Genomic DNA, 27,308 nt, shown 5'->3' on the forward strand with positions numbered 1-27,308 from the left:
GCATCTAAAACAGAACATTTTTCATGTTGACAACAACATGTACATAGACAGCATCGGAGACAACAGTGAAAGCTTGACAATGCTGTATACGACGAATCTAGTTCAAAACTCGAGACTCACAATCTGGACTGTGCACCACTTCACAAACATCCAGCATCTGGCCCCGTAGAGACGGCGAGCATCCGCGCTCTGCATGACAAAACCTATCTGCGGCCGAAGCACGTGCCGATTAGGCCAATCGACGCAGCGATCCCACCAACAATTATCTTCCACCACCCCGCTGCAGGGCGCATCGCGGCGGCCTGGAGATGTGCAAACCAGCTGCCCTCCCTGACGGCAGCGCCAAAGAAGAAACGCTGCGACCATGACGCGACCGTGCCTGGAGCAGGGAACATCCATGAGCCTCCTCCTTCCGGTTGTCTTTGGGATACTCACCTTTAATAGGACCGTACGGCCCGAAGCCGAACAGACTCATCAAAGGGCGAAGGACCCAAGATTCAGGGATCAAGAGGATGCTTCCAGCGAACAGCAGGACCTCGAGCAATACTGGATGCTGCTCCGCAAGATCACCTGTCGCACACATGAAGAAGCTAAGGACGACAACCAGGAGAGATGTGAGGAGTACTCTCACCACTAACGACGACCAGAAATTCTACGTGGGGGCGAAGATTGTCCAAATGTTCCCTCGCAGTGGTCTCATACATGCCGCGTCCGACTAAAGCTTTCACGATTGCGTCCTCAGCGTGCCTGAGCGCCTCGGAGACGCGCGCCTTCCTTGTCTCATGTCCAGGCGCTTCCTCCGGTTGGGGAAACTTTGCTTGTAGTTCCTCGAGTACGACCATCAGTGCCTTCCCCATCTCGTCAGATATATCCTGAGGCTCCGCGTGCAGCTGCTCGTTGCCCGTAGTGAGCAGGGCGATCTTGAGGTCGCTCGCCACAGACATAGCGCTGTGCATCTCTTCCCCGAGGCGGCGGATCTCTTCAGATATCCCGAAGTCAGCGGCATTCTTCTCGAGCTGATCCTGAACATAGTCGTTAACACGGTTACCGAGCGCGGCAGCGCTCTCAAAGAAATCAGAGGGGATAGTATGAACGTCGATCGTATTCGAGGCTGCTTCGTATCCGAGAATCTTCCGTCAACCACAGCTCATGAAGTCAGTGCCGTGAATCCTGTACCTTTCATGTTCCCCAAGGGGTTTGCGTGAAGCACATCAAGCACGCCAAGCTTCACGTAAGCTACGGCGGGCTCGATGACCTGCTCTCTTAGCCACGCAACCTGGACGGTGGGGAGCACGATTGCGGGTACGGGGATTACCAGCAGACCCAGGGCTGTAAACCCTCGAACAATTTGCGGGACTCGCATTCTTTCTGCGGGAGGAGATGAGGAGGGCTGTGAGAGAAGGCTTGCGTCGTCCGCGTAGACGTCCCAGTTCTTATAAGCGCAGGAAGATTTGAGGCGGAGACGCACCTCCAATAGGCTCCATGACAGAACTCTGAAGCTACATACGTAATTATGTTCCCATATCATGGTTGTGATGGTGCATTGCAGAATAAATGCATCTCCATGGTGAGTTTTCTATGATTTTCGGGACAGTTTGAGACACTTGGCCTTTTTTTGCACATTTTTCCACTTCCAGCCAGGGCAGATACTGTATCAGATCCATTATGATCGATACTCCGCGGCTGATAGTCACACAAGAAACATGAGGATTTTGCGACGGCGTAAGAGATACATATGTTCGAAGGCCCTTGTTCAAACGTTCATGGCTCACCCGCTCCCGCAGAGTAATGCTGCATCTGATAGTATACGTTGGACAAAAACATTGCTTGCGATGTTTTCCACGCCGACAGCGATGCATATAACCGTGGATTTAACGCGCGGCTCCCGCCAGCAAACCGTGTAGTCGACAACGGTAAAATATCCTACTCGAAGCTGTCGATAATGTCCACACTCACAACCGAGACCGAGACACTTTACGAGCATTGAGCATCCGCATGAACGCGCGCATCGCGGCCACCTGGAGGAACGTGAACCCCCTGTCCTTCCTGACGGGGGCACCAAAGAAGAAGTGTTGTGCATGAGATGCAATCATGTCTATAGCAAGTAACGCCCATAAGATTTGTCTGTTCGATCGCCTGCACGATGCTCACCTTTCACAGGCCCAACGGGTGGAAAGCCGAACAAACCCAGCAACGCACGGAGGAGCCAAGATTCGGGAATTAGTAGAACGGTTCCGTAATGCAGCAAGACTGTGAGCGACACTGGGTTCTGCTCCGCAAGATCACCTGTTGAAAACACGAAGACATTGAGCACCACATTTTATGGGACTGAAATTAAGAGTTACTTACCAATCATAATGATCAGAAATTCGATGTGCGGGTAGAGATTGTCCAAATGAGTTCTGGCCGTCGTCTCGGACACCCCGCATCCCACCAGAACTTTCAGGATTGCGTCCTTTGCGCGCCTCAATGTCTCGGTGACCCGCGCCTTCCTTGTCTCATGCCCAGGCGCCTCCCCCGACGGCGTAAACTCAGCCTGTAGCTCCTCAAGCGTGACCGTCAACACCTTCCTGATTCCTTCAGAAACCGCGTGAATATGTGCGTTATCCGTGGCGAGCACCTCCGCCTTGAGGTCGCCCGCCGCAGACATCACGCTGTGTACCGCTTCCTTGAAGCGGAGGATTGCCTTCTTCTCGGCTGTAAGCCCTGTGACGACTTGCGCTGCTCGCATTATTAGTGCTGGAAATTAGGTGGTGGGTGCAGAGGACACCTGCAATACTTAGCGTCGGGTGGTTAGAAGACTCTAACTTCAAGCGGCTATCGATGTGTGCCTGTCTGACTGAACTCTGAATCTGTGAGAATATTGCTGTCGCCCGACGCGAGACTGAAATGATCGGTTCACTTCCATGTGGGGTTGAAGAGACCTTCGCCTTATGCAGAAGCCTACATGTAGAATGCTACATGCATTCAGATACTGCAACGAGACTGGGAGAATCAGCACATACATAGATCGAGTGAGACCAGGTATACAAAAAGCACCACATAATCGTACATCCAACAACACAGAGAGTCACAGAGTAGTAGCACGCACGACGACAACAGCTTCGTCGAGAGATCCTCAACAATCTGCAGCAAATTCAACCGGGCTTGAAACTTGAATGCCAGATGAGATCCTGGAGGATTCACACCTAACAACTCCCAACCCCTCAGCCACCTCCGCATCCTCCACCGCCGCCGCCACCTCCGCCACCCCCGCATCCTCCGCCGCCACCTCCGCCACCTCCGCATCCTCCACCGCCGCCGCATCCTCCAGATGTGCCCCCTCCGCTACACCCTCCGCCGCCGCACCCACCACTACACCCGCCCCCTCCAGCACATGCCCCAGCACCCTGGCATCACAGAACCGCGTCAGCACCCGCCCCTCCTACTGATCATCCAACACGGAACTAAGAGCACTCACCACTGCGCAGTTACCGATACCGCCCAGACCTGCGGGACCGACTCCTCCCCATAGTGGGTTCGCGATGACGACGCACGCCGCAACAGGGTAGTAGAACGGCACGGGCGTCAGGAACGCCGCGTCGTGCGCCCGCCCGCGCTCGAACGCCTGCGCGTCCATACGCCCGGCGCGAACGCGTTCCGCGTCGCGCTGCCGTCGCCGTGCGAGCTTCTCCGCACGGGCGCGGCGGTGGTGCTCCACGCGCGCGGCGTGCAGGCCCCCGCCGGCCGCAATCGCGTTGTGCTCACTCGCGTGCGTCGCGGAGAGCGCATCGGCGCGCGGGGGTGGGCGTAGTGCCGAGGGCGTGTCTGAGTTGGCCGTGTGGAAGAGGTTCTGTGAGAGGCGACTGAGGCGCCGCCCAATAGTCTCCCCGGGCAGGGGGCAGCCGCAGTGGGTGTACGGGAGTTTGAATCGCTCCTGCGGTATGGATATCAGTTATACATTAATCCTCAAGTCAGATGGTCGAAATAGTTACCTCCCAAGCACGACAGGTGACATCAAACGACGTAGCTAGATGGTTCTCTTCGACCTTATCGTCACTGAGGGAAATCGCCGTCATGATGATCCTTACAAGAGCAGGTACACCATACGCACTGGTCGATGTAACGTTTTACATACCGCGCACACTCGTTGGCGTACCGACTGCCCATGAGCTGATGCGAGTGCCACACGAGATCGATGTCGAGCGTCGGCACGAAAAACGACATCGGCGACGAGCTCATTAGGTCCAAGAATCTGCAGAGCAAAACCGGACCCGGGGCATCAGCATGTCGGTTTCGCTCGCAGTAGAGTGGGCAGTACGCACGCATGGTAGCGGGCCGTAGCGTGCACAAGCACGAGCTCGTCCTCCTTGTCGTCAAAGTAGCCCGGCTCGGTCCACCCAAATGCGTACATCTTGTCAATGAACGAGCCCTGCCGAACAACCTGCTCGCACGCCCGCGTCAGTCATAAGTCGGCAACAAGTGAGAGCAGCGGACGTACTGCGCCAACCAAATCGATCGAGAACGGACGGTCGTCCGTGTACGCGCTGAATATCCTCGTGGGCCTGAATACGGGGCCAACTCAGCCCTGACGCCAACCAACAGGCTAGAACGGAGCTCACAAACGCCGTCCTCCCGACCTCAGGGCTATATTGACCGCAGCACGCGCGCGGAGCAGCGAGTAGTCCAGCTTCTTCAGCACGTCATCCTCCCAAGTCTTGCGGGACATCTATAAGGTCCGCGTGAGCATCATCGCCATCCTGCGTGAGACACGCACAAGACAAGCACGCACATGCTCGTCCGACTTCCTGAACGTCCCCATTCGTAACAAGAAACCTTTCACTGCTTCTGCGCGCGCCGTGTTCGTCGCGTTCGTCTGTGTGAACAGCGTCCCCCTGCCCGTGGAACATGGCACATCAGCACCGCACATACCGACAGGTGAACAATAGACACCCACGCAAAATATCCGCCGAACGCGAGCTCGGGGCCTTGATACGGCTCCGTCAGATCCCGCATGAACTTGCGTACCGCCAGTTTCTCGAGTGTCACTGCGCATCCGCAGTGAGCACACGCGAGCGCGAACTTGTGCTGCGCGTAGCCGGTACCGTCCGCCGTCAGGTACGCTAGACACGTAGATGTGAGCTGCGCTACGGCAAAGATGTATACCAGGAGGGGAGATGCTTACGTGCGTTAGCAGAGGTAAGACACTTAGGGCACCTGATAGTGCGATGCTTCATTTGCGCTGCTGCTTCGAGAGGGTCCCAGGGCGTGCCTGTTTGTTCTTGCCAGCTGGCTATACGTTCCGAAGAGGGCTGGTACTGTGCCAGGTCACCCATCTCCACCTACATATCATTTAATATCAGCCGGTGCTAGTGAGAGGCACGGTGAGCGCACGACTGACCACCGCATGAATGTACCTATCACCCAGCCCCCCCAAGGTTTTCATGATAGGCAGCCTGAGGCAATCTTCTGCGTACCAGCTAGTACGCAGCGCATGAGGCCGATTAATTGGCTAGCAGAGGGTAGAGACGCGTACCCCGGGTTAAGCAAGTACGCGTGCCAGACCATGAGCACGTCTATCGGCGGGAGCTCCTCTGCGACCCATCTCTGAAGGGTTCCCGGACGGACTCCGGCGGCCCAGCGCTGGAAGCTGTAACACGGCTTGTCAGTAATCACGCAGGTGCCGATGGCTTAAATATAGTCAGGGAACAGGCTTGGGCCTCGTTCAACGCAGCGACGAGATTGTGTTTGTACGAGGGGAGCCGTGTAAGTAAGAGAGTATCCCTTGGTCGGATGTGTGTACGTCGAATGGGCACCCATCAGGCTAATCTATTTGACCTTCGATGAAGCGAAGCCATCGAAGAGAACGGCCACATCGTGTTTGTGCCACTAAGCCTCGCCCAGCGGAAGGCGTGAGTGGCCCGAACGCAGAGCCTCAAAGCCCTGCTCGTGCAGAGCACTCCCGCTCCCAGCCGCATCTCCTCGTCACGAGCCAGACAAAGCAGTCCGGCGCACAACAGCTCGACAAAATCGACACCTACCGCTCGACAGCCAACCCAACAAACCACGCCCACTTCGCTGTGCCTTCCATCTTCCCGCCCTCGAGTCCCAACCCAGGCGCTCCTTCGACGGCACTCCGCAGTACCTTGAATGCGCGCAGGAGCGCTAGATGTGCACGGAGATGGTGCAAGTGCACAAGGGGTGTTCCCAGAGTCGTGCCACCGATGCGATATGCAGATGGCGCAGTGTACGCGGGTGGGTCTATGCGGGTATCAACGCTGGTGTAAGATGGTAGATCTGGCTCGAGCATGGTGCCCATAATGCTAGGACTCGGGATGGACGCCTGTTCCTCACTGATCTGTGGGGCATGGGAGGCCAAGCACGTTCTTATATGAAGCAAGGGGCAGACGTACCCTAACGCTGACTCCTGTCGAAGGCATCTTGACCTGCTGCGCTCTGGGGGCGATGATAGCGCAGGAGAACTTAGCCGTGATGTGGACATCTGCCAATATCAACAGTGGCTGGGTGAGAGTAATAGTGATTCCCGCTTCCCAGGGTTGATTGACGCTCTGCTTGGACCAAGTTCATGCTTTCATGTAACCCAAGCTCCTGAGAGCGTTCTCCAACCCCTCTCGTTAACACGGGTGCAAGCACGAGTGCCTGAGAACGGTGTAGGTTACGAGGGATTTGTATGAAATGGATTCAGGAGCACATGGAGATTATGTCGAGCTGTAACTTCTTGCTTTTTCCAGTGGACCCACAGACTACAGGAGGACGAGGCACCATGGATATTGCTGGGTATTTTGCAAGCGGGTGTACATGGGCAATCAAGCCGATCGGATATTCGTAAAATTGTGGAGCCGAACGTTGAACGTTGAACGTTTGTACATGCTACGCCACTCGTTGCAATTGGTCACGGTTGCGACAGTGGGATCATATGTTGCAATGTGGTAAAGTAAATAAAAGACTGGTACAAGAGTTCCAGTGCAGAGACGAGAGGATTCAATTTAGCAGGTCGCATGTACTGAAGTACACAGCTAGTGTAGGTGTCAGCAAAAACCAGCTAGAGCGGGCTCGGGGAAACATCGTCATCCAAAAGCTCAGAACGATGTACAGTCGTCTCACTCAAAGCCATATGTCAGGAAAGAAATGCCAAATCGACTGACAAGCTCCGTCGTCGCCATTGGGAAATTCTGTGGGCATTGATGCTCTACTATACCACTAGCCTCCTCCGTGTTCAGAAAACACCAGCTCTCCAGGATAAATGCCGAGCTTTTCGGTGTCAATCGGGTTCGCGACTACGACGCACGCCGCGACAGGGCGGTAAAAAGGCATGGGTGTCAGAAAAGCCGCGTCGTGTGTCCGCCCGAGCTCGAACACGTCGACGTCGATGCGCCCAGCGAGCGCGCGCTCTGCGTCGCGGCGCTGCCGCCGCGTGAATCTTTCCGCCCGTCCGTGGCGCTGCTGCTCTGCGGCTGCCGCGTGGGCACCTCTGCTCGGAACGACGGAATTATGCTCGCTCGCATGCGTCGCGGAGAACGCGTCTGCACGTCGAGGCGGGGAGAGTATCGCGGAAGCGTCGGAGTCGTTCTTATGAAATAAGTTTTGTGAAAGACGGGTGAGGCGCTGCCCGACGGATTCCCCGGGTAGGGGACAACCGCAGTACATGTAGGGGATGTTGAAGCGTCCCTAAACCCTCCAATTTAGTGCACACACTACCATCTCGAGGTGGTTGCTCACCTGCCATGCACGGCAGGTAGTCTCAAGCGACATTGCCAACTTGTTCTCTTTGACCGTGTCATCACTGCGCAGCCGATGTTACTGCATTGCCAGATAGAACGGGGACGTCGAGCGTACTGATCCACATAGCGCCTGACATACTGCATACAGTCTTTCTCATAGCGACTACCCATGAGCTGGTGAGAATGCCACACAAGGTCAATATCGAGCGTCGGCAGTAGAGATAACGAGGGCGACGTGTTCATCAGGTCGAGGAACCTGCATGAAGCCTCAAGCGTCAGCACTAGGCCCATTACCCCCGACACCTGAGAACGCACGCGTGGTAACGCGCCGTCGCATGCACAAGTACAAGCTCATCCTCGCCGGAGTCAAAGTAGCCCGGCTTGGTCCATCCGAACTCGTGCATCTTGTCAATAAACGCGCCCTGCCGAACGACCTGCGCGATATTTATTTTCAGTCGGAGTATATGACCCGAGAGTGCATAGACGATACCGCGCCGACCAGATCAATTGAAAACGGGCGGTCGTCCGTGTATGCGCTGAATATCCTCCTGCACCTATAGACACATTAACCCGGCACCAATGAATGGACCAGACTGTCACTCACAAAGATCCTCCATTAGGTTGCATCGCATCATCGGCAGCAGCGCGAGCGGCGGAGAGCGAGTACTGCAGCTTCTTCAGCAAGCCCTCTTCCCAGTCGTTGGATGACACCTGTATCACACTCATTAGCGCCAAGTCAGTGCGGGGCACAGAGAACAACAGACGCACAAAGCCATCCCATTTCCTGAACCACCGTGATCGCATAAGTATGCCCCTTATCGCCTCTCCTCGCGATGTGTTCTTCGCCTTCGTTTCTGTGTGCAGCGTTCCCCTGGTAGTCCAGTATAAACGCCATCCGCACGCATAGACAGTGGATACACGCACGCCAAGTATGCGCCGTATCGCGAATCGGAATCTTGCGAATCGAGATACGGCTTCGTCAGATCTCGCACGAACCTGCGCACCGCGAGCGTTTCGCGCGTCACCTCGAAGCCGCACCGCATGCAATAGTGCGCAAACTTGTGTTGCGCGTAGCCAGTGCCGCTTAAAGTCAGGTATGCTGGGTGAAGACATCAGCTGGGCGCAGCGACACGAGGTGGAACGCTCACGTGCTTCATTGAACATGCAGCACCTAGGGCACTCGACTCTCTGGTGCGTCATTTGCACTGCTGCGTCGAGGGCATCCCACGGCGTACCTGTCTGCTCCTGCCAGCTGGCGACGCGCTCGGGGGATGGCTGATACTGCTCGGGGTCGCCCATCTCGAACTGCAGAGAAACCGCCCAGTTAGATCGACACTGTGACCTGCAGGTCACAGAACATAGATACTACTGACCACGGCGTGAATGAACCTGTCCCCCAGCGTCCGCAGTGTCTCCATGATGGGCAGTCGAAGGCAATCTTCAGCATACCATCTGGGGATATGTGAGGCTCTTTGCATGATCATAGCGAGAGTTAAGATGCGTACCCCGGATTGAGCAGGTATGCGTGCCAGACCATGAGCACATCTATCGGTGGAAGCTCCGCTGCGACCCAGGTGAGAAGATCTCCCTTCCGGACGACCGCCGTCCAGCGCTGAAAGCTACAACATGAATATCATTGATCGCAACTCATAGACAGCTTTCGTTTTGGACGGAAGTGTGGACAGGCGATGCGTTCAACGCAGCAACGAGATCGCGTACGCACGACGAACGAATGGACACCTACCGCTCGACGGCCAGCCCGACGAACCACGCCCATCTGGCCGTGCTGTCCATCCTCAGAGCCTGAAGTCCCAACTCGTCCGCGTCCTCGATAAGTGTCCGAAGAGCCTTGAACGCGCGCAGGAGCGCGAGGTGGGCGCGGAGGTGATCCAGCTCCACAAGCGGCGCGTGCAGCGTCGCGTCGCCGATGTGATACGCAGATGGACCGATGTAGGTTGACCGCGTATTGGTGGAAGCCGTGGCGGTTGTGAATGACGCAGAACTTGCCGATGATGCAGCATTCCTAGACGCTGCCGGTTTTGGAGGCGTTGCAATGTTAGAGGACACTGCAGTGCTCGCAGGCAGTGTATTTGTCGTCGACGGTGAGGTGGATGCCGATGCTGCAACGCGTGTGGGCAATACGGTTTCCGCAGATAGTGTTGCGTTGGTCGACGCCGGAACGCGTACGGTATCAGCAGACGGTGTTGCGTTGGTCGACGATCCGGTGTTGGTAGAGGGCGTAACTTGAACATTCGGGGACGATTCGGTATACGCAGGTGGGGCGTCTAGATATACCGACGGGTCCGCATTGACGTTCGCATAGGATGGCAGGCCTTTGTCGGCCATGAATGTTATGAGTTGGACCCTTGGGCTTGCGGTGCTCCGGTAAGGCTTAACAGTGGAGTTGCTCGGAGCGGTGTCGTGAACTGTGAACACACTACACGTAAATACTGTCAACACCACGAACTGCGGGCAAGTCCTTATATGCAGTGTTGACGCCCGGCAAAGACGCGCTGACCTGTGTTGCCTGCGCCACTACTGATAGCGATCTTGATCAGCATTGCACAGAACAAACAGGTCGCCCATATATATAAATTTAACGCACCTGCGTGGATTGACATCTCACCGCGCTATCTCGATCCTCGTTGCCAAGAGACGCCAGTCGCCGAAGACATGCTTGCATGGGTTCGAGCTTTATGAAGTTGTTCAGGCTAGGAGCTCGAGTGGGCACTGTGCTGGGTGCAAATATCACCACCGTCTCTCGTCCGTGACCGGGCGATACGATGCTGAAAGGTTTAAGAGGCGCGATCAAACTTCAATGACGTGCCCCCACTTTATTCAAACAAATTATTCACTCGATCGCCTTTGACGATATTAAAGCGGAGGGAACATGCAAGCAACATCGAGGAAGGTCGCTATGTGAAGATATACACTTATCTCAGCAAGACAGCGGGGACCCGAATCACGGTGGTAGTGGCATGAGGTGCACGGTTGACGCACCAGCCACAGATGCGCAGGACCTGGAAGCGGACTAAGTAGCTGATCCATGGGAGAATACTGGTTAAGCCTCACCTAACAGCTTGGGCCCACTCCGCCTCCTCCACCACAACTCGCGACCCCGCCGGATCCTCCTCCACCTCCGCCGCCGCCCCCACACCCACTGCCAGACCGTCCTCCACCTCCACATCCTGCCCCACCTGCACTTCCGCCACCTCCGCCTACACTTCCACCACTGCCGCATCCACAACTGGCAGGAAACCCGGCTCCACATGCGCTTCCTGTCCATGCAGGCCCTCCAATCATAGCACCCGTGGCAAAGCCAACTCCTCCGACAACACCGGGACCCGGGAACCCGCCAATCCCAACGCCGCCGGATCGTCCAATGCCTGTGCGGCCACCCTGTCTCCCTGAGCCCCCGCCACCACCCGATCCTCCAGAGCCGCCGCCTACACACCTCGCATTGGACCACTTGAGGGCGTCAATCGACGCGTCAGCAACCCTACACGCCCCCGCACCCTGCGCGGCACCAAACCACATCAGCACCTGACACCGCCGTTCAAAAAAAAAGCCAGAAGCACGTACCACCGCACACAAGTTGACGTCGGTAGGCGCAGCGCCGGGGAGAGGCCCGAGCGGGTTCACGACGACGACGCACGCGGCGACGGGACTATAAAACGGCACGGGCACGAGGAACGCCGCATCGTGCGTGCGCCCCCGCTGGTACACGTCCGCGTCCATGCGCCCCGCGACCGCCCGCTCAGTGTCGCGCTTCCGCCGCCGCGCGAGCTTATCCATGCGCTGGCGGCGCTGCCACTTCAGGAAGATAGACCTGCCAGACTCGACGGAGTTGTGCTCGCTTGGATGAGTCGCGGACAATGCGTCCTCGCGTGCCGGCGGGAGCAGTTCCAAGGAAAGATCCGGGCCGTGCTTGTGGAAGAGGCCGAGTGAAAGGCGGCTAAGGCGCCGCCCTATCGATTCCCCCGGAAGGGGGCAGCCGCAGTGCGTGTACGGGAGGTGGAAGCGTTCCTACACCCTTGTGTTCAGTTGCGGCGCGGTGAGCATGGAGCAACATACTCACCTGCCACGCGCGCGAAGTCATGTCGAACGACGTGGCGAGATGGTTCTCTTCAACCTTGTCGTCGCTGCATAACTGAGGTCACTGTCACGCCAAAAGAATGGACACGGTGAACGTACTGGTCGACGTAGCGCTTGACATACTGTATACAGTCGCCCGCATACCGGCTTCCCATGAGCTGATGAGAATGCCACACAAGGTCGATGTCGAGCGTCGGGACAAAGAACGACGATGGCGACGAGCTCATCAAGTCCAGAAACCTATATGAACCATCAGCTGTCAGCACCACGTTCACAGCATACCCATGGTTTATAGAGCGCGCACGCATGGTATCGCGCCGTGGCATGCACAAGTACGAGCTCGTCCTCTTCGTCATCAAAGTACCCCGGCCGTGTCCATCCAAACTCGTGCATCTTGTCAATGAATGCGCCCTGGCGGACCACCTGGGCAACTTCTCATTTCAGTCGGAGTACAATACTGTCAAGGAGAGCATCAACAATACCGCGCCGACCAGGTCAATCGAAAATGGGAGATCGTCCGTGTAAGCGCTGAATATCCTCGTGGGCCTATAGACACATCAAAACAATGCCAACGGACGTATCGGAATTTAAACTCACAACCGCGAATCTGCAGGCTCCAGTGCCAAGCCGACAATCCTACGGGCTCTGGCAAATGAATAGCCCAATTTCTGTAGTATGCCCGTTTCCCATTCGTTGCGCGGCATCTGCGTCGCGATCATGAACATCAGCCTCGTGCAAGAGACACGAAGACAGAGCACAACACACGCACAGATTTATCCCACTTCCTGAACCACTCCGTCCGCAGAATCGCGTTCTTCACCACCTCCGCGCGCCTCGTCGCCTTCGCTCTCGTCTCCGTGTGCAGTGTCCCCCTGCAAACCAGTGTCAGCAGCATTGCACGCGACGAACGCGGGAAGCAGAACTACACACGCCATGTACCCGCCGTAACTCCAGCCGGGATCGCGCGAGTCGAGGTACGGCTTCGTCAAGTCCCCTACGAACTTGCGCACCGCGAGCGTCGCACGGGTCACCTCGAATCCGCACGCACAATAGTATGAGAAGTTGTGCTGCGCATATCCGGTGCCGTCTGTGGTCAAGTATGCTGGAGGCACGGATGTGAGTCAAGCGGAGACAACGTGCGATGTAGGGGATTGAACTTACGCACTTCGTTGAACGCGCGGCAACTGGGGCACTCGATCGTTTTGTGCGTCATCTGTATCGCTGCCTCGAGAGGATCCCAGGGCGTGTCAGTCTGCTCCTGCCAGCTGGCGATGCGCTCGGGAGACGCCCGATACTGCTCAGGGTCGCCCATTTCAGCCTGCAGCGCCGCCCAGTCAGACTGACCGGTCGGACACGAGTATTAGATTCCACTGACCACTGCGTGAACAAATCTGTCCCCCAGCTCTCTCATCGTCTCCATGATAGGCAACCGGACGCAGTCTTCAGCGTACCAGCTATGGATCCGTGAGGCTCCTTGCATGATCATAGCGAGATCAAGAAGCATACCCCGGATTGAGCAAGTACGCGTGCCAGACCATGAGCACGTCTATTGGTGGAAGGTCCGTTGCAACCCAAGTAAAGAGACTTTCGTGGCGTACGACCGCCGCCCAACGCTGAAAGCTACGAGACTCATCTCAGCGTTATGTGCCACATGTAACTCTAAGCGTATCCAAAACGACCTGGCGCACAAGCGCGACAGCCCGAACAAAAAAGTCCGCTCACCGCTCGACCGCCAACCCAACAAACCACGCCCACCGTGCCGTAGTCCCCATCCTCAAACCTTGGAGACCCAGCTCGGCCGCGTCCTCGATAAGGGTCCGAAGCGACTTAAATGTGCGCAGGAGCGCGAGGTGGGCGCGGAGGTGGTCCAGCTCCACGCGCGGCGCCTCCAACGTCACACCGCCGATGCGGTACGCAGTTGGCGCGACGCACGTTGGCCGGGTGGTGGTCGTGGGCGGTGCATTGGTCGCGGAAGGCGCGACAGTCGCGGATGGTGCGGGGATCGTGTATGATGCCGTAGTCGTCGGCGGCGTGTCGCGAATGGTGGGTGCATCATCAGTGGAAAACACGGTGTTCGTGGGAAGTGCGGCGTCGGTAGACGGCGCAACGTTCGTAGACGATGCCGAGTACGTGGGCGGGGGTGCCTCGAAGACAATGCTCGCGTAGGTCGGCAGGTCCGAGCTCTGCATATCTGGTGCTGAACGTTGAACCTTGGAGGTCAGTGACTCCAACGAGCATCAATTTGCTGTCGTACATTATAACGGAGCGCTTCTTCAGCGCTGTGCAATTGGTGCGCTGTCAAAAAGCTTGATTGGCAGCATTGACGCCTCTAGATAGCATGATGCGACCCAGCATGACTTGCTGCGCTCTGCGGTGCTCGTTCACGGCGAAGTCAACGACAATGGGGTGGGTGATAAAGTCACGCTGCCAAATATAACGACGCACCGCAATAGACCACGACGCGCTCACGCAAGCGCACACAATAAACAATGATGGCAATGCCCCCATGTTTGACGCGTAGCACATCAATAATAATAAGTATACCAATCTGACTAGTATGTACCATGTACTCCCAGCGACCCAGCCGCAGGCCAGGCCCCGCGCCAGCCAGGACACGGGCGACGAGGCCTGCCCCATAACACACATATTGCACAGCGAACAAGCGTGTATGGTCGCCACCGAGAACATACAACGAGAGAAGAGAAATAAGCGCAGGCGGCCCGCCGCCAGCAGGCAGTGGGGTCGACAGGTTATGCGATGGCGATGATGATTATGATGATGCAGCATGCGGATGCGGATAACGGATAGCGAGAATGTGTCTATGTGCGTGAGATGGCTTGCGTCGTCGTCGTATCAGTATGATGCAGGGAATGGAAGCGTCTATTGGTAGACGATGACCGAGTTGATCTTCCACCTTGCGTCTGAAATCAAAAACGGATGTTCATCACCAGGTCCACCCGAACAGCAAATCGCGAATCCACTTACCAGCAAAGTTAGTCGCGTTCGCGACGATAGATGAACAGGACCCCGGGCAGGTCGATGGGTATGACGGACCGGCCCAATCACCGCAAATCGTGGTATCGAACACAATCGCCTGTTCGAAGAAGCTGCTCGCCATATCACAGCCGGACACCGTGAAGTCAGCAGTGGGCTCGCCCCACGAGCTCGGGTCGGGCGTCTCGCTGGTGATGTCTGCGGGGATCGAGTCGCGGGGGAAGTAGAAGAAACTGAACGCGCTCGACGTCCACTGCAGCGCGAACACGCCTCCGCCTGCCTGATTGAACGGAGCGCCGAATGTCTCGGTCGAATCTTGCAAGTATGCGCAACCGGAGTCATGCCCGTTATAGCTCTGGCAATCATTGTTGATCACGCTTGCGGTGGCCGTGCTGTTGCTCGTCAGCATACAGGTGTTGTTCGTATGTATCGTGACCTGATTTTGTGTAGCCAGGTTCACACCCTCTGCACGCCGGTATAAGTGCAACACCTTGAAATACTCGTAATACGAAACGCACCGATAATGTCGACCTCGCCTCCAGCAGGCCATGGTCCTACAGTGCTCACCAACCAAAACGCAGGCCAGACACCGCAGCCTGTGGGCATGGCCCCAAAGTCGCCAATGAAAAGGCCGCTGTTGTATGCCTTCGGAGAACTGATACGAACACTGCAATAACGAGGTCAGTGGGCCCCTCGGAAGCCGGAAACCATGAAACGTACGAGTCGCGGTTGCCTCCAGAGGCCACCGAAGAGGTGTCGTCAACAGCAAGAACGGTCACGTTGTTGCAATCTACATAGGCGAGGCCCGCGCTCTCCGCAGCACTCTGAGAGACATAATTCACGTTGCCTCCAGTCGGGTCGGCCTGGTCGTAGAATTGCCATTCATTCCTGCATTGCGTTCAGCGCCGTGTTCTGAGAGAGATAACGCGCTAGAACATACAAAAAGTCCTCGCCCACATATTTGTCCACAAGGGTGTAGTTGGTGGAGGAACGGCGGGAACTGCGGACGGCACCTGAGTGCCGGCGGAAGGAAGCCGCGTCGTGAGCGCCGGCGAGGGCAGCTAGAGGGAGTGAAAGCAGAGCAGCGGCGAAAGCAGAGCGCATCGTTAGGTGAGACGAGCAGTAAAGAAGGAATGTAACGTAGCGAGCGATCCTTAACGAAAGTGGTGGTCGAGGGGAGAAAGTCTGCAACGACACGCCTTTTACATGAGACAAGCGTTTCGGCGAGATCAAGGCACGTGCCGCATCTTCCGAATCGTCCGTCTCATCTCCCTCAATCGCTTCTTCTCTTTGTCCGGAACTTTCCTCCGCCCACGGACTCCGCCGTCTTCTCTGCACCAACGGCCATGCTTTTTCCCTTCTCCGAGGGCGACAGACACATACAAAACACATTGAACGTTTGTGTTTGTCTTCCACCCCGCCGGCGACGACAGCGAGATGCATCACCGTTACCACGGTGTTGTCTCGCCCATCTCACTGCCCCCGCCAGATTCGACCTCAGCCAAAACGGTCACAGCATATCCTTTGATGACCGTCCGTCCAGTACATATGTACCTCTTTTTTTCCATCCACCTCCGACGTAGAATGGCCCGACGTCGTCCGGCCGAGAGCCGACTAGGGTTCAGCCGGTGGGCACTCCTATGAAAACGGGGTACAAATAAATGACACTCGTTTTGAGGCCAAGCGCGCGCAAAGGCTTCTGTCTTCTATGGAGGTCGTTTGGTTACGGTTCGTTTATGGACAGATGCCGTGATGCCGACGCGTGGCTCTCGCGTGGTTCATCCAGGAGACCTCAGTCACCCCTTACGTGCGCTAGTATTTTTCCTTAGCACCTGCCATTTGTGCCGTACGTCATGCTTGCCGTGCGTCGGCTCGAGCTCATCGTCACTGACGATGAGCTCCACTACATGCTCAGAAAATTCCCTTAAATATTTTCATTCCACTAATTACCATGTACATAAGTACATTAGCAAGAAGTATTCATCATGAATATGTAAGGTGCTCTCGCCGTCATCAGGTAGATATTGTTCGAGATGGTGAGTGCAGCATGGGCTAGGGACAGTCCAGCACTGTGTTGCGTGGATTTCAATGTAGATATAGCACTGCCGCGAATCACATCAGGAGACCATCAGCCGCATGAGTAGTGCGCAAGATGCTTGCGGCCATCGTAGCCCAAAAATCTGAAATCACATTTGCTGGAGAGCTACCATGTATATATCTATTCAGCAAGTTGGTACTAGTCCGAATCCGTGTCACTACTCGTCCATTCATTGTGCTCATGCCCGGAAGGGGCATCTGACGAGAAACCATCATTGACTTGAGACCCAGAATGCCTGACGACTGAGCGACCTTCGCGTGGATGATGAAGATCCAGCACGGGCATCCACTCCTCGCCACCTGCATCTTCTCCAACAGGAGGCACTGCAGCATGGGCAGAAACCGCAAGTTGAATGTCTTCATCATCATTGAATGCGTAGAAGCCTTGATAGTAATTTCATTGTACTCAGGGTTTCTTGGAATCTGTATTTATCTGGCCTACGAGTCGGAATTGGCGAAAGTTGAAAGTGGTCCAAAGATTGGCACCATCTCAACAGCAAGATATAGCCCAATTCTCTCAGATGCCGCTGAACAAACCCACAGCACAATATATTCCGACATCTGTCACGAAACATGGACTTGGCGAACTTCGAGAGGATGACAGAGGAGTTCGCCATCTACATGAACTACGTCCGGAAACTCGGCTTCGAGGAGACGCCAGACTACGACTTCCGACTCCGTGAGCTCTTCATCAACACAGACTGACGCAGACTGCTTCGAGCCTCGGTGGTGCGACACCGTACTTTGCTTCTATTCCCTCGCGAACCTCGTCTCACTTGTAACAGCTCCTCAGGACCTCTACCTCGGAGACATCATCTCGAGACAGCTCGACTTCTCCACACCGTGCACGCTGGTCTCTACGGCAGAGCGGGGCACGAAGGTCCACATGTATCCCGCTGGACGTGTCACCCACACGATCACACAAATGTCCTACCGCAAAAACCGCAAGCGGCGTCGCTCTCAAGCGTTTCCAGAAGATGAGGAGAACGTGATAGAGCAACTTCCAGTGGTCGAGGTTACGCCAGAACAAGAACAGGAGCCACGTGGCCCCGAAGATGCTGTGGATGCTGCGGACGCGACATCCGACAAGGAACGCGAGGTATGAGACGCGTTCAAGGAGGAGAACTACGAAGGTGAGCCTCACCATGCATATACGGATGAAACTCACGCATTTATAGTGCTCGAGCAACTTCCCCTATCTCTACAGCGTTCGTTTACGTTGATGCTTGAACTGGACCAGCAAGTGCATGGTACGCAGTGACTTTCCCTATGTCGTGAACAAGACTGACTTATGATAGATTACGAGGCGCATATATTGCCCAGTCTGAGAAAATATATCGAGCTCCGAAAGGGTCTGGAGGGTAAATTCGATGCGGTGCAGGAGCAGCAGCAACATCGACTTCTCCACACCGTGCACGCTGGTCTCTATGGCAGAGCGGGGCACGAAGGTCCACGTGTATCCCGCTGGATGTGGACATGTATCTCGCGCGCGAGGGCGACCTGATCCTCGCGGAGGTGTGGCCGCTCAGCGAGAAGTCGCCCACTGCGCAGTGCCTCAGCGTGGGCACGCCCCTCAAGGGTAAGGGCTGCCCAAAGGTCATGAGCTTCAGCACAGGCCCGGTGTCGGTGTCGACGCCATGGTTAGGTACTCGCAACTGTGCAACTTCTTGAACCAGGTCATCTACCGTGAGAGCATCTTGTATATTCATGATGAATACTTCTTGCTATGTACATAGTAATTAGTGGAATGAAAATATTTAGGAGAAGTTTTTGAGCATGTAGTGGAGCTCGTCGTCAGCAACGATGAGCTCGAGCCGACGCACGGCGAGCACGACATGCGGGACGAATGGCAGGTGCTAAGGAAAAATACTAGCGCACGTAAGGGGTGACTGAGGTCTCCTGGATGAACCACGCGAGAGCCACGCATCGGCATCACGGCATCTGTCCATAAACGAACCGTAACCAAACGACCTCCATAGTCTTCCCATCCGCAAGGCACCGAGCGAACACCGGTCAAAAATACCCCGGACAACTCCCCAGTCGTTTTCTGGTGAACTGTACTCACCCCGTTTTGCGAGCTCGATATCGCGTTTGACCCTCAGGAAATGAAGACTCACCAGATTTCGGTCATATCTGCAATGGAGGACGATACAATACGACGGATATCGAACACTAGATAAGGCCGAACAGGGGTACTCGGAATTGCGAGCTTGGCTGTCGTAGCATTCTGACCGAATGGACAAGTTTACCGTAGGCGTACCACAATGCCGGTATTATTGATCGTGTTTTCGGACGCCGTCTTACTTTCGCCGACAACCGGTCATTGTGCTCTCTAGAAGGTCAACAATGAACAATAGCATCGTTGTGACTTACGAGGCATAGCGCAACGTACGAACACATTGTATTGTGACCAGTCAGCATATAATACCGTCGAAAGTGACGTCCAAGAGAGGCTTTGAAACTTTCATCAGTTGTCACAAGTCGTACGGTTTTTGCACGCCTGTCTCTGCAGATACCAACGGTTAGTAGCACCATCTCCAACTGACTCGCCCGTTGTCGGTATGTCGAAATCGGTTACCCGCGACATTCAGCATTGCAGGCAGACTGGAGTCAGAGAGAGAACTGGTGAGCCTGCGGCTGGGAGGTGATGATGGAAGGGAGTTTAAAGTTGGGTCGCGATGCGCGGAATGCAGACCCTTTATATATGTCCCCAGCCGAGCTACGTCATTCCTTGACATGCTTCCCGACACTGACACCGGTCAAGGGTAATGACGTTGTCCACCTGAAGTCGCCTTCCCGATATGGAAGAAGTATTGCCATTCTCGGCATCCTAAGAGGCGATGGGCTCGGAGTCCGGGAAGTAAAAGGCCTGGATATTTTGGCATATCAGAAATACAATATGTACCAAAAAAATGCATACCCTCGCACGTTGCATAAATTGGGCCTTCTAGATCTCGCAGGCGGATCTGATCTGCTGCCTACGTCTTAGCGCTCGCGGTTCAGGCGAGACAGATTCCCAAAGCGTGCCCGACACAGTGCACCTCCTTTTGTTCCTGACAGTGAGAGCAACCTTGGTGAATAGTACTGATTCGGCTTGCATCAGAGCGCAAGGAATCTAACCTGACGCTCTCGCTAGCCCGACTAGATACAAAATCAATAGATCTCCGAGCAGACCGACGTGATAGAGACCTACCGGCAGACAGTAACGGCCTCCATCAGCGGCGTGCGGCGGTGCTGAGGAGTGACATAGATACCAGCCCAGATGAGACGAGGACTCTGTAAGTCAAGCAAGCCGTCATCCGTTGATGTGACCACCGCCTGTGGTCTCTGTTGTTGTTCTGTGAGTAGGAATGATGATACGCCTGTAGAATGATTGATGATTACCGAAAAGACTACGCCATTCTCTTGAGAGTCTCTGCCTGAGCATGAACAAAATGGCGCGGATGTGATCAGGTACGCAGCAACGTCTGATGACGACGAACAAATTGAAGCCCACGATTATGAACAGTACTTCGGCGGTGATTGATGATATATTTGGACGTGATCGCGCGCTTTTAGGACGGCGCGAGAGGCAAAGGGCAACCCAAGTAAAGAAGTGAATTTGTCCGACAGCATCTATGCATAGTACATAGTTGCTTGTTCTTGACGTTCTTCACGTTGTGGGCACACTCGCAAGATTCATCTAGCTGGGCACGCCCCGTACGCCGCCAGACGGTCCACAATTCAGCGTAAGATGAATGTAGTATCGGATACAAGATGAAGGTGAGTTATTTGGGCAACCATGCGTCGTATCGTTGGAGAAGGGGGAAGAGATAGGCGTCTCATAAAAGATCGAATGTTCCACCAGCCTATCATAGAACCACTGTGAAGGCCACCCAGCGTTGCAATCAGTGTCGCAGTTGTTGACCCAATTGCCAGTGAAGAAGCCACGGCCGCATGGGCTCACACGTCCGTTGAGTAACTCGGAGAATGCGAAGACAAATCCCAATAGAAGATAAGAAGCAACCTCCGAGAGCACAGTAGCAAGATTGCCCACCAGACTGCTATTGTCGTCGCCGTCGCCGACCGCTTCGTCCCGAGATGAATCCGAAAGCTACGCAGGAGTGGACACGAACAGTCCGGAATCAGCCTCGTGAGTGCGGAAATGAACTCCCAAGATTAATGAATGCCTCCGCCAGATGTCATGGGACCGAGCATGCGAATGTCGCACCAAGAAGTGCACCATAAACTTCAGTAATCAAATAAGATCGAATAGAAATGAACGTGTTAAAGGATGCACCGTGGTCACAATGACAAAGCCTGTAATGTCAATGTGACCACATTGCCTCCTCTAATAGGATCATTGACCTCTTTGTCATGATAGGATGACTACGGCACGTTCAGCGTCAGATAATGAAGGCGAAAGTAGAAGCTGTTACCATAATTGGCACCAGACCGATGCAAGCACACCCATAAAGCACAACCAGCCTCAGTAGACGATAAGAAGATGAAGATTAAGACATACATCTACAAATACAACCATGACAGAATGTCTCGAGATACCACAGTCCACGCGCGACAAGGCGCAGTTTAGCAACACTATTTGGCCGACATAACGTAGCCCGTCGTGTCCAAGACTTTCTTGCCGCAGATAGCGCACACACCTCGTTTATACGCACAACCTGAGCAACACATCAGCTTCACATCTTGCTAAGAAAGGTAAGGGGACTCACCGTGGCAGTACTTCGCCCTGTTCTGCGTGACCGACGACTTACAGTCCCTGCATTTACCTTGGTATGGCTAGGAATCAAGTTAGTACGTCGCGTAAAAGTACACTAGACCGAACGTACCTGGAACCGGTTCTTCGAGCTCCCTGGTCGGCTGAGCAACTTGTTCTCCCCGATCTTCCGTGAGCCGTCCTTGATACTCTGCGAGGTCGAGGTGAACGGGTCCGGCGCGGCCAACTTCGAGGTTTTCTGTAATCGTACAGAGTCAATAAGACGTGGAGGTAACGCCAATTAGGTGATAGCACTCACACCCTCACATTTCTTGCAGACCATGGCAGTGGTATGGGATGAAGATGATCAGCGCCTAGTTGCTGAGTAATGACTACATGGGGTAGGCGACACTTTTGCTGACAAATCTGTCCGCTTATAGCAGGTGTAGTTGTTCAACTCACTTCTGAATCGGAAAAGGCAGTACCTTGAGAGCCTCCTGGCATAATGTGGCATGGTGGGAACGCGTCGCGAGACGACTGAACCTCAGCGTGGAATATAATCGGACATTCAGGCCTAGCAAGTCGAATTCTATGAGAGATCTAGTCATTGCTTTAATTATGCGCCTTAGATTTCGCTCGCGCTCCAATCTTCAAGTTGGGCTTCGGGAAGGACTAGCGGGAAAAGTTGCGAGCATCGCGACCTCCAGCCACCATTGCAACATGAACCGCTTTACAATCAAAACTCGGTGGACACCGGAGCACAAATTGCAAACAAGGAACTTGAGTTACTTCATCGTTGACAAGCACGGAATGTCCGTGTTGTACCCAGCCACAACGGCCGGGAAACCGAACTCCATTGAACAAATTTAACAAATGGGGATAGAAAAACACGGAGACAGCTGTGCCTACTATGTAATTTGATGCAGCTTTTTAGTTCCGAGCAATGGCTGTAGCATTACACAGCTCGCAGACTTCTTTTTAATTTCCTCGCTTTCGTCCGATCCGAAGACTTGCAGATCCAGCGACGCGTTGGGGGCATCCGAAGAACGCTGAACATCGTCCACAGAAGATGGCCAATGCGAATGGGCAGGACTGCAACGTCTGAAGAAAAATTCGCGAGGAGCGTGACGAGTCCCTTGAGGAGCAAAGCATACCGTATCCCATGCTCGCTGGTGTAACGGTGACGTAGACGCAGATCTCCTCAAGGCCGTATTCAAGTGCGGGATCGCATACGATCAGACTGCACGAACGCGGCGTCCAGAATGAAGGGCGTGTTCTCAGCTGTTGCAAGGTCGCCTGACTGACGGGCATTGATGACGCCGCGCATCTCTTTGCCGGTCAACCTCATGATGTTTTGAACAGGTCCGCGCATAAGGCCGAAGAATCCTTCCGAACTCTACCTCGCCGCTTTCCTCAAACGTTTTTTGGGCCTCGCGTTCGCCTGTACGCCATGTGCTGTGTCGCCTTCCGTTGGTTCGTGTCGTTGTGGTGCCTTGCGCTTATTAGGGTGAACCCCAGCGCGGTGCGCCACGGCCTTGGGTGCGGGCTTCGAGTTATCCTTCGAGTTGGCATCTTTGTTGAAATGAACTCTGTCGTCGTTGGGGAGATTCCGCTCTTCAAGGTATTCCGTCCAAAATTCGTACCACTCGTCCGGAGTATCCCACTCGTCCGGAGTATCGCGGAAGCACGGATAATGGAGGGTCATCGAGTCCAGTAAGAAATCGCCGAGATCCTGCTCGAAATTGGAGGGATCGATGTATGTCCGCCGCAGCTTGTTGTCCAGCTTGCCCTGCCCTGGTTTCATCGTCCGGAATGTCTGGTGAGTGACTGATCCATGGCTTGGCCCAACCTCCTCGCGGTTGTGGAACATCCCCTGGATTGCTCGCATCGTGTCCTTGCCATCCCTGCCCTCTCCGTGATGGAGCCAGTGAAGGCCACAGTATATGACGACGTAAAGTAGAGACTCCATGTCATCCTGAATAGTGTGTCTTGTTTTCTTCTCACCTGCTGCGAGACGTTGCGACATGAAAGGGACAGTGCCCTGACAGTGTTGACTCAGCGATCGGCATGGGTTGCAATGAAGAGCTTTCAAGGACGCTTACCACAACATGCTTGCTCTCGGCTTGCCCATCTTTATTGATTGAGGAGGAGAGCTCCCAGTCGATGAGATAACCTTGTCGCTCGCCGTCCGAGTTCTTCACCAGCATGATATTGCCCACACTGATATCTCTATGCAGTGTGCCCGCCTTCTCCGCTGCGTCCATCATGGCTGTAGTGCGTCGTAAGCCGATAAGGGGTGAAGCAACCACGCGATACACTTACCCTCTAATGCATCGTGGGTCGCGTGCAGGAGCTCCCTGGTTCCCCACAGTGTGCTTAGCGGAAGGCCTACCGTCTTGAACACAAGACGGTGGTGTACCCGGCGCTGTACGGTGACCTTGCGGCCGTTATGGCATGCCCATCCTGCTGTTCGGTACTTGTCCGTCAGCGTGAATTGGGCGGCTAGCAGAAGCAAGCAAAGAATGAGTGTCAGGTTCGATAGCATTTGGTAGATACTCACGGTTTTCCTCTCGCAGCTTACTCGTCTTGCTCCGTGTCATCCTCTCGAACGTACACGCCGCGGCCGGGAGCTGAGCTGGGACGTCTCCGTAAGTGAGTACGTCGGGGATGTGTCTCACTTCCTTCCGGTGCAGATCCTCTAGGATCTGGCCTTCGGAGTAATCCATCCACTCACGCCATGTGTCCTTCAAGAACACGACCTTCCCACCGATCACTCCCCAAAACCCACGCATCCCGCCGCGCTCCATGGCGAAGTAGCTGGCCACCGGCTTGCATATGAGGCAACGAGCCACGCTGCCGTCGTGCAAGACTACGCTGACAGCGACCACGCGTCCCGGCTCGTAATGTTGCTTGACGGTCTTTCTGAAGGCGGCTTCCATTTCATTCATTCTGACCTTCGCCTTTCGGAGTTCCTCGCCATCCAGGTGCTGAATCGGGATGTTCTCGACAAGTTGCTCGTGGGCATAGGCAGTGACCGCATCCAAGAACGTCCGCTCCTCGTTCCTCGATGCGCGCTCGACCGTCGGGTCATAACCGCGCTCGACGGTGGACGCGTGTGCGAATCTCCACAGGAAGTCGCACAGTATCTCGGGCTTGACGCGAAGGTCGAAGGCCTCCGATGCGATCACTCCGTTCATATCCCACCGCAGCAGCCGCGCCCACGTACCGCGAAGGGCCACCGAGAAGTAATGCGTCCGGTGTTGGTTCATGAGTGCACTGGTGGCCCATCGGATGTTTCGTCCCAACGATTGCCGTGACTTCTGACGGTTCGTCTCCTCTGAACGTTCGTAGGTCAGGACGAACTGATGTCGCTTGCGGTCCGCGCCGGGTTGGGGATCGCGGAGAAAGTCGCCCTCCTCGTCGGTCTGTACGTCTATGAACAGCTCACCGGCGTACTCTGGAACCTCTTCGTTGTCGTGGCCTGTGGAAGTCTTCGGCAGACAAACCAGCGCAGGTTTCTCTTCATCTACACTTAGATCAAACTTGAACCCTGGGCAACGCTCGGGCATGGTAAGTACTGCATACTATAGGCAAAGCGCATATCAACATCAACCACGGTCTGACACGTGAAAACATACACACCAGTTCCGAAGCCACATCGACCTCCTGGAGGCCGTCAAAGGCACTCTCTGCCGTCGGCATTCGTGCAGTGTTCTTCGCGGGGAGGAAGTCAAGGAACTGATTCGTGGGCATGGGCCCGACAATATAATCTTCAGCAGCGTCCGCCTGCCACTCGTTGTCGTCGTTCGTTTGTCGTGGAACCTCTGAGTGAGTGGGGGCCACGCGGTCTGACCATGCAGTTCTGATTGTTTGCGGACTGGGAGCTCGCGAGCGGCCCGTCTGTCCAAACGTGTGATCTGCAGACATCTTGATAGTAAAAACAGGTGTAGGTGGTGTTAGTGGTTGTTGTGGGAGTGGTAGTGGCAGTTGAAATTGTGGCAAGCGCTTTGGTTGCGCTTTAATGTGTGCCGCCACGTGACCGCGTTCGAACACAAAGGCAACGCTGAAGTCCACATCGACCAGCGACTGGATTCTGATCCTTCATTAAAGAAGTCTATTCGGTGAGTAATTATTCATACAGATGGAGAGACGGAGAAACCTCGAAGGTCTCCATGTCCCAAAGGGTGTCAGCGGGATTGAGAAGTTCCTTCGCAGAGGATTTTACCGCCACAACCAATCGCAGAGCCAATCTGTCAATCTTGTGTACATTGTGATAGTTGAATAGACGGTGTATGTACCACTGTTCTTGGCTGGAACCTCCTGGGATGGAGACATTAGCAAAGCGCGGCGGAGAAGTGTGACAACGCTAACGGGCACCTTTTGTCTTCGATACAAGGCTTTTGAGTCATAGACCTGTTGAGCCAACTGGCAAGTTCCTGGCCTATTGTGAACGAAAAACAGAGTATCCCGTGGACTGCAGCATAGAAATCGAGCTATTTTGAGGGCAAACTTCGAAAGTTTCTACGTCGTTATCCCTCCAGATGATGGCAGAAGGCAACAATCTTATAATCACGGTATGTATCACCGCATACAGATCTTTTTGAGCGGCTACTACAAGCTGTAGTGAGTTTTCAGGCTTCATATGGCGTAATAGATTTACTCAGAAAAAGTACGCACGATCTAACTCCACAGAATGGCATCACGCACCACTGAAACAAACACGAGGATAGAAGAGACATCTCAAAGACAAAAGTAAACACGGAAAAGATTGCCATTCCATGTCGCGGCCTGTGCGACTTCTCAGAAACAAGGAAGCACTGTGAATAACAAGTAAGTCTCAGCTTACCACATATGCTAGGTACAATTCTCGTCACATGAAATTGACTTTCTCTGTTAATCGGAGAACAATATCGGACGGGTAGCCTTGAACAACACCATGGACGACCCTATTTGAGGAACTTGGGGATTGACTGACTTTCTATGTGACCGTCCGTACCACAGGATGATTCCCACTAAAGTATTCCGGATCAATATTGATGCACAACGCGTAGCATTGCCCTCATTTTGACTGACGGGGCAGATACAGCGCCACGCGTTCCGGCCGCTGCTACGCTAGCCTAAGCATTCTTGCTGCCCAAAGAATATTAGTACGTTAATCGCGTCAAAACATGCCGACGCGAAGCTTACCATTCCTTCAGCGGCGACGCGAAAACTCATATGGAGTCAACTCCAGATATCGGAGTATGTCAGAAATCAAAAGACGCCGCTATTAATTTTCAGTAAGTCTGTCATTTATTCTGAAGTAAACTCAATGTACAGCGCACTCGCGTAGACATGCGTCACAATCAACCTGAAGCCGGGCGAAAACATGCACCATGCCAATATCTCTTGACGCATCGCCACTTGGATTCAATCATTGGTGGAGTTCGAGCTGTATTTGAACGCACGTTTCAGAGGGTCAAACATAAAACTGAGATTAAAGAGCTCGTGAACACATCCAGTAAATCATCCGGCACAGATAGTAGTCGTTGAGGCTTGGGGGTGCAATGACGTGTCCTCTCTGCTTCTGAGTCACGGGCACGGGACCGTCGCGTCTGCTAGTGTCCAGGTACTCTCGCGCAACTAGCTGACAGTAATTGATCAAGAACGATCTCATGGCTGAGGTGAGAATTAAAAATTCGTCGCTTTTCCAGGTGTCTATGGCA

General features: G+C 54.6%; 9 protein-coding genes across 9 annotated transcripts; 2 read left to right on the forward strand and 7 right to left on the reverse strand.

Annotated features, from left to right (window-relative positions):
* Positions 1 to 203: 203 nt before the first annotated feature.
* On the reverse strand, positions 204 to 1,484 carry SCP_1602440 (predicted protein; the record flags this gene model as incomplete). Its single annotated transcript, XM_027764693.1, has 5 exons — positions 204 to 379; positions 436 to 570; positions 632 to 1,111; positions 1,177 to 1,329; positions 1,469 to 1,484. The coding sequence occupies 5 exons, from the start codon at positions 1,482 to 1,484 to the stop codon at positions 204 to 206; spliced, it is 960 nt and encodes a 319-aa protein (XP_027620494.1).
* Positions 1,485 to 1,952: 468 nt separating this feature from the next.
* On the reverse strand, positions 1,953 to 6,419 carry SCP_1602450 (hypothetical protein; the record flags this gene model as incomplete). Its single annotated transcript, XM_027764694.1, has 18 exons — positions 1,953 to 2,095; positions 2,152 to 2,286; positions 2,350 to 2,721; positions 3,006 to 3,126; positions 3,194 to 3,389; positions 3,537 to 3,916; positions 3,975 to 4,038; positions 4,094 to 4,234; positions 4,305 to 4,423; positions 4,481 to 4,544; positions 4,602 to 4,708; positions 4,772 to 4,874; positions 4,937 to 5,102; positions 5,165 to 5,321; positions 5,381 to 5,459; positions 5,516 to 5,629; positions 6,021 to 6,337; positions 6,393 to 6,419. 18 exons carry the CDS (start codon positions 6,417 to 6,419, stop codon positions 1,953 to 1,955), a joined length of 2,805 nt encoding a protein of 934 aa, XP_027620495.1.
* Positions 6,420 to 7,200: 781 nt separating this feature from the next.
* SCP_1602460 (hypothetical protein) lies at positions 7,201 to 10,067 on the reverse strand (the record flags this gene model as incomplete). Its single annotated transcript, XM_027764695.1, has 12 exons — positions 7,201 to 7,668; positions 7,720 to 7,783; positions 7,837 to 7,977; positions 8,037 to 8,155; positions 8,212 to 8,275; positions 8,326 to 8,432; positions 8,490 to 8,592; positions 8,646 to 8,820; positions 8,870 to 9,026; positions 9,095 to 9,173; positions 9,227 to 9,340; positions 9,466 to 10,067. 12 exons carry the CDS (start codon positions 10,065 to 10,067, stop codon positions 7,201 to 7,203), a joined length of 2,193 nt encoding a protein of 730 aa, XP_027620496.1.
* A 726-nt stretch (positions 10,068 to 10,793) lies between these two features.
* SCP_1602470 (hypothetical protein) lies at positions 10,794 to 14,005 on the reverse strand (the record flags this gene model as incomplete). The annotated part of the gene is made up of 13 exons (XM_027764696.1): positions 10,794 to 11,237; positions 11,304 to 11,747; positions 11,800 to 11,863; positions 11,916 to 12,056; positions 12,121 to 12,239; positions 12,299 to 12,362; positions 12,414 to 12,520; positions 12,586 to 12,688; positions 12,747 to 12,918; positions 12,978 to 13,134; positions 13,192 to 13,270; positions 13,323 to 13,436; positions 13,539 to 14,005. The coding sequence occupies 13 exons, from the start codon at positions 14,003 to 14,005 to the stop codon at positions 10,794 to 10,796; spliced, it is 2,475 nt and encodes an 824-aa protein (XP_027620497.1).
* A 691-nt stretch (positions 14,006 to 14,696) lies between these two features.
* On the reverse strand, positions 14,697 to 15,914 carry SCP_1602480 (Probable glycosidase; the record flags this gene model as incomplete). Its single annotated transcript, XM_027764697.1, has 5 exons — positions 14,697 to 14,737; positions 14,802 to 15,275; positions 15,329 to 15,477; positions 15,531 to 15,698; positions 15,751 to 15,914. The coding sequence occupies 5 exons, from the start codon at positions 15,912 to 15,914 to the stop codon at positions 14,697 to 14,699; spliced, it is 996 nt and encodes a 331-aa protein (XP_027620498.1).
* Positions 15,915 to 17,480: 1,566 nt separating this feature from the next.
* SCP_1602490 (hypothetical protein) lies at positions 17,481 to 18,012 on the forward strand (the record flags this gene model as incomplete). The annotated part of the gene is made up of 2 exons (XM_027764698.1): positions 17,481 to 17,586; positions 17,693 to 18,012. The coding sequence occupies 2 exons, from the start codon at positions 17,481 to 17,483 to the stop codon at positions 18,010 to 18,012; spliced, it is 426 nt and encodes a 141-aa protein (XP_027620499.1).
* Positions 18,013 to 18,129: 117 nt separating this feature from the next.
* Positions 18,130 to 18,411, forward strand: SCP_1602500 (hypothetical protein; the record flags this gene model as incomplete). Its single annotated transcript, XM_027764699.1, has 2 exons — positions 18,130 to 18,157; positions 18,206 to 18,411. 2 exons carry the CDS (start codon positions 18,130 to 18,132, stop codon positions 18,409 to 18,411), a joined length of 234 nt encoding a protein of 77 aa, XP_027620500.1.
* A 1,495-nt stretch (positions 18,412 to 19,906) lies between these two features.
* SCP_1602510 (hypothetical protein) lies at positions 19,907 to 20,522 on the reverse strand (the record flags this gene model as incomplete). The annotated part of the gene is made up of 4 exons (XM_027764700.1): positions 19,907 to 20,048; positions 20,101 to 20,234; positions 20,292 to 20,326; positions 20,414 to 20,522. 4 exons carry the CDS (start codon positions 20,520 to 20,522, stop codon positions 19,907 to 19,909), a joined length of 420 nt encoding a protein of 139 aa, XP_027620501.1.
* A 770-nt stretch (positions 20,523 to 21,292) lies between these two features.
* SCP_1602520 (predicted protein) lies at positions 21,293 to 25,530 on the reverse strand (the record flags this gene model as incomplete). The annotated part of the gene is made up of 12 exons (XM_027764701.1): positions 21,293 to 21,318; positions 21,412 to 21,568; positions 21,620 to 21,686; positions 21,737 to 21,862; positions 21,923 to 22,036; positions 22,089 to 22,140; positions 22,837 to 22,946; positions 23,004 to 23,644; positions 23,706 to 23,872; positions 23,926 to 24,105; positions 24,164 to 25,187; positions 25,246 to 25,530. The coding sequence occupies 12 exons, from the start codon at positions 25,528 to 25,530 to the stop codon at positions 21,293 to 21,295; spliced, it is 2,949 nt and encodes a 982-aa protein (XP_027620502.1).
* Between the last annotated feature and the right edge of the window lie 1,778 nt (positions 25,531 to 27,308).

This window comes from Sparassis crispa (assembly GCF_003851025.1).
Source record: "Sparassis crispa DNA, contig_000015F, whole genome shotgun sequence".
NCBI lineage: Eukaryota > Fungi > Basidiomycota > Agaricomycetes > Polyporales > Sparassidaceae > Sparassis > Sparassis crispa.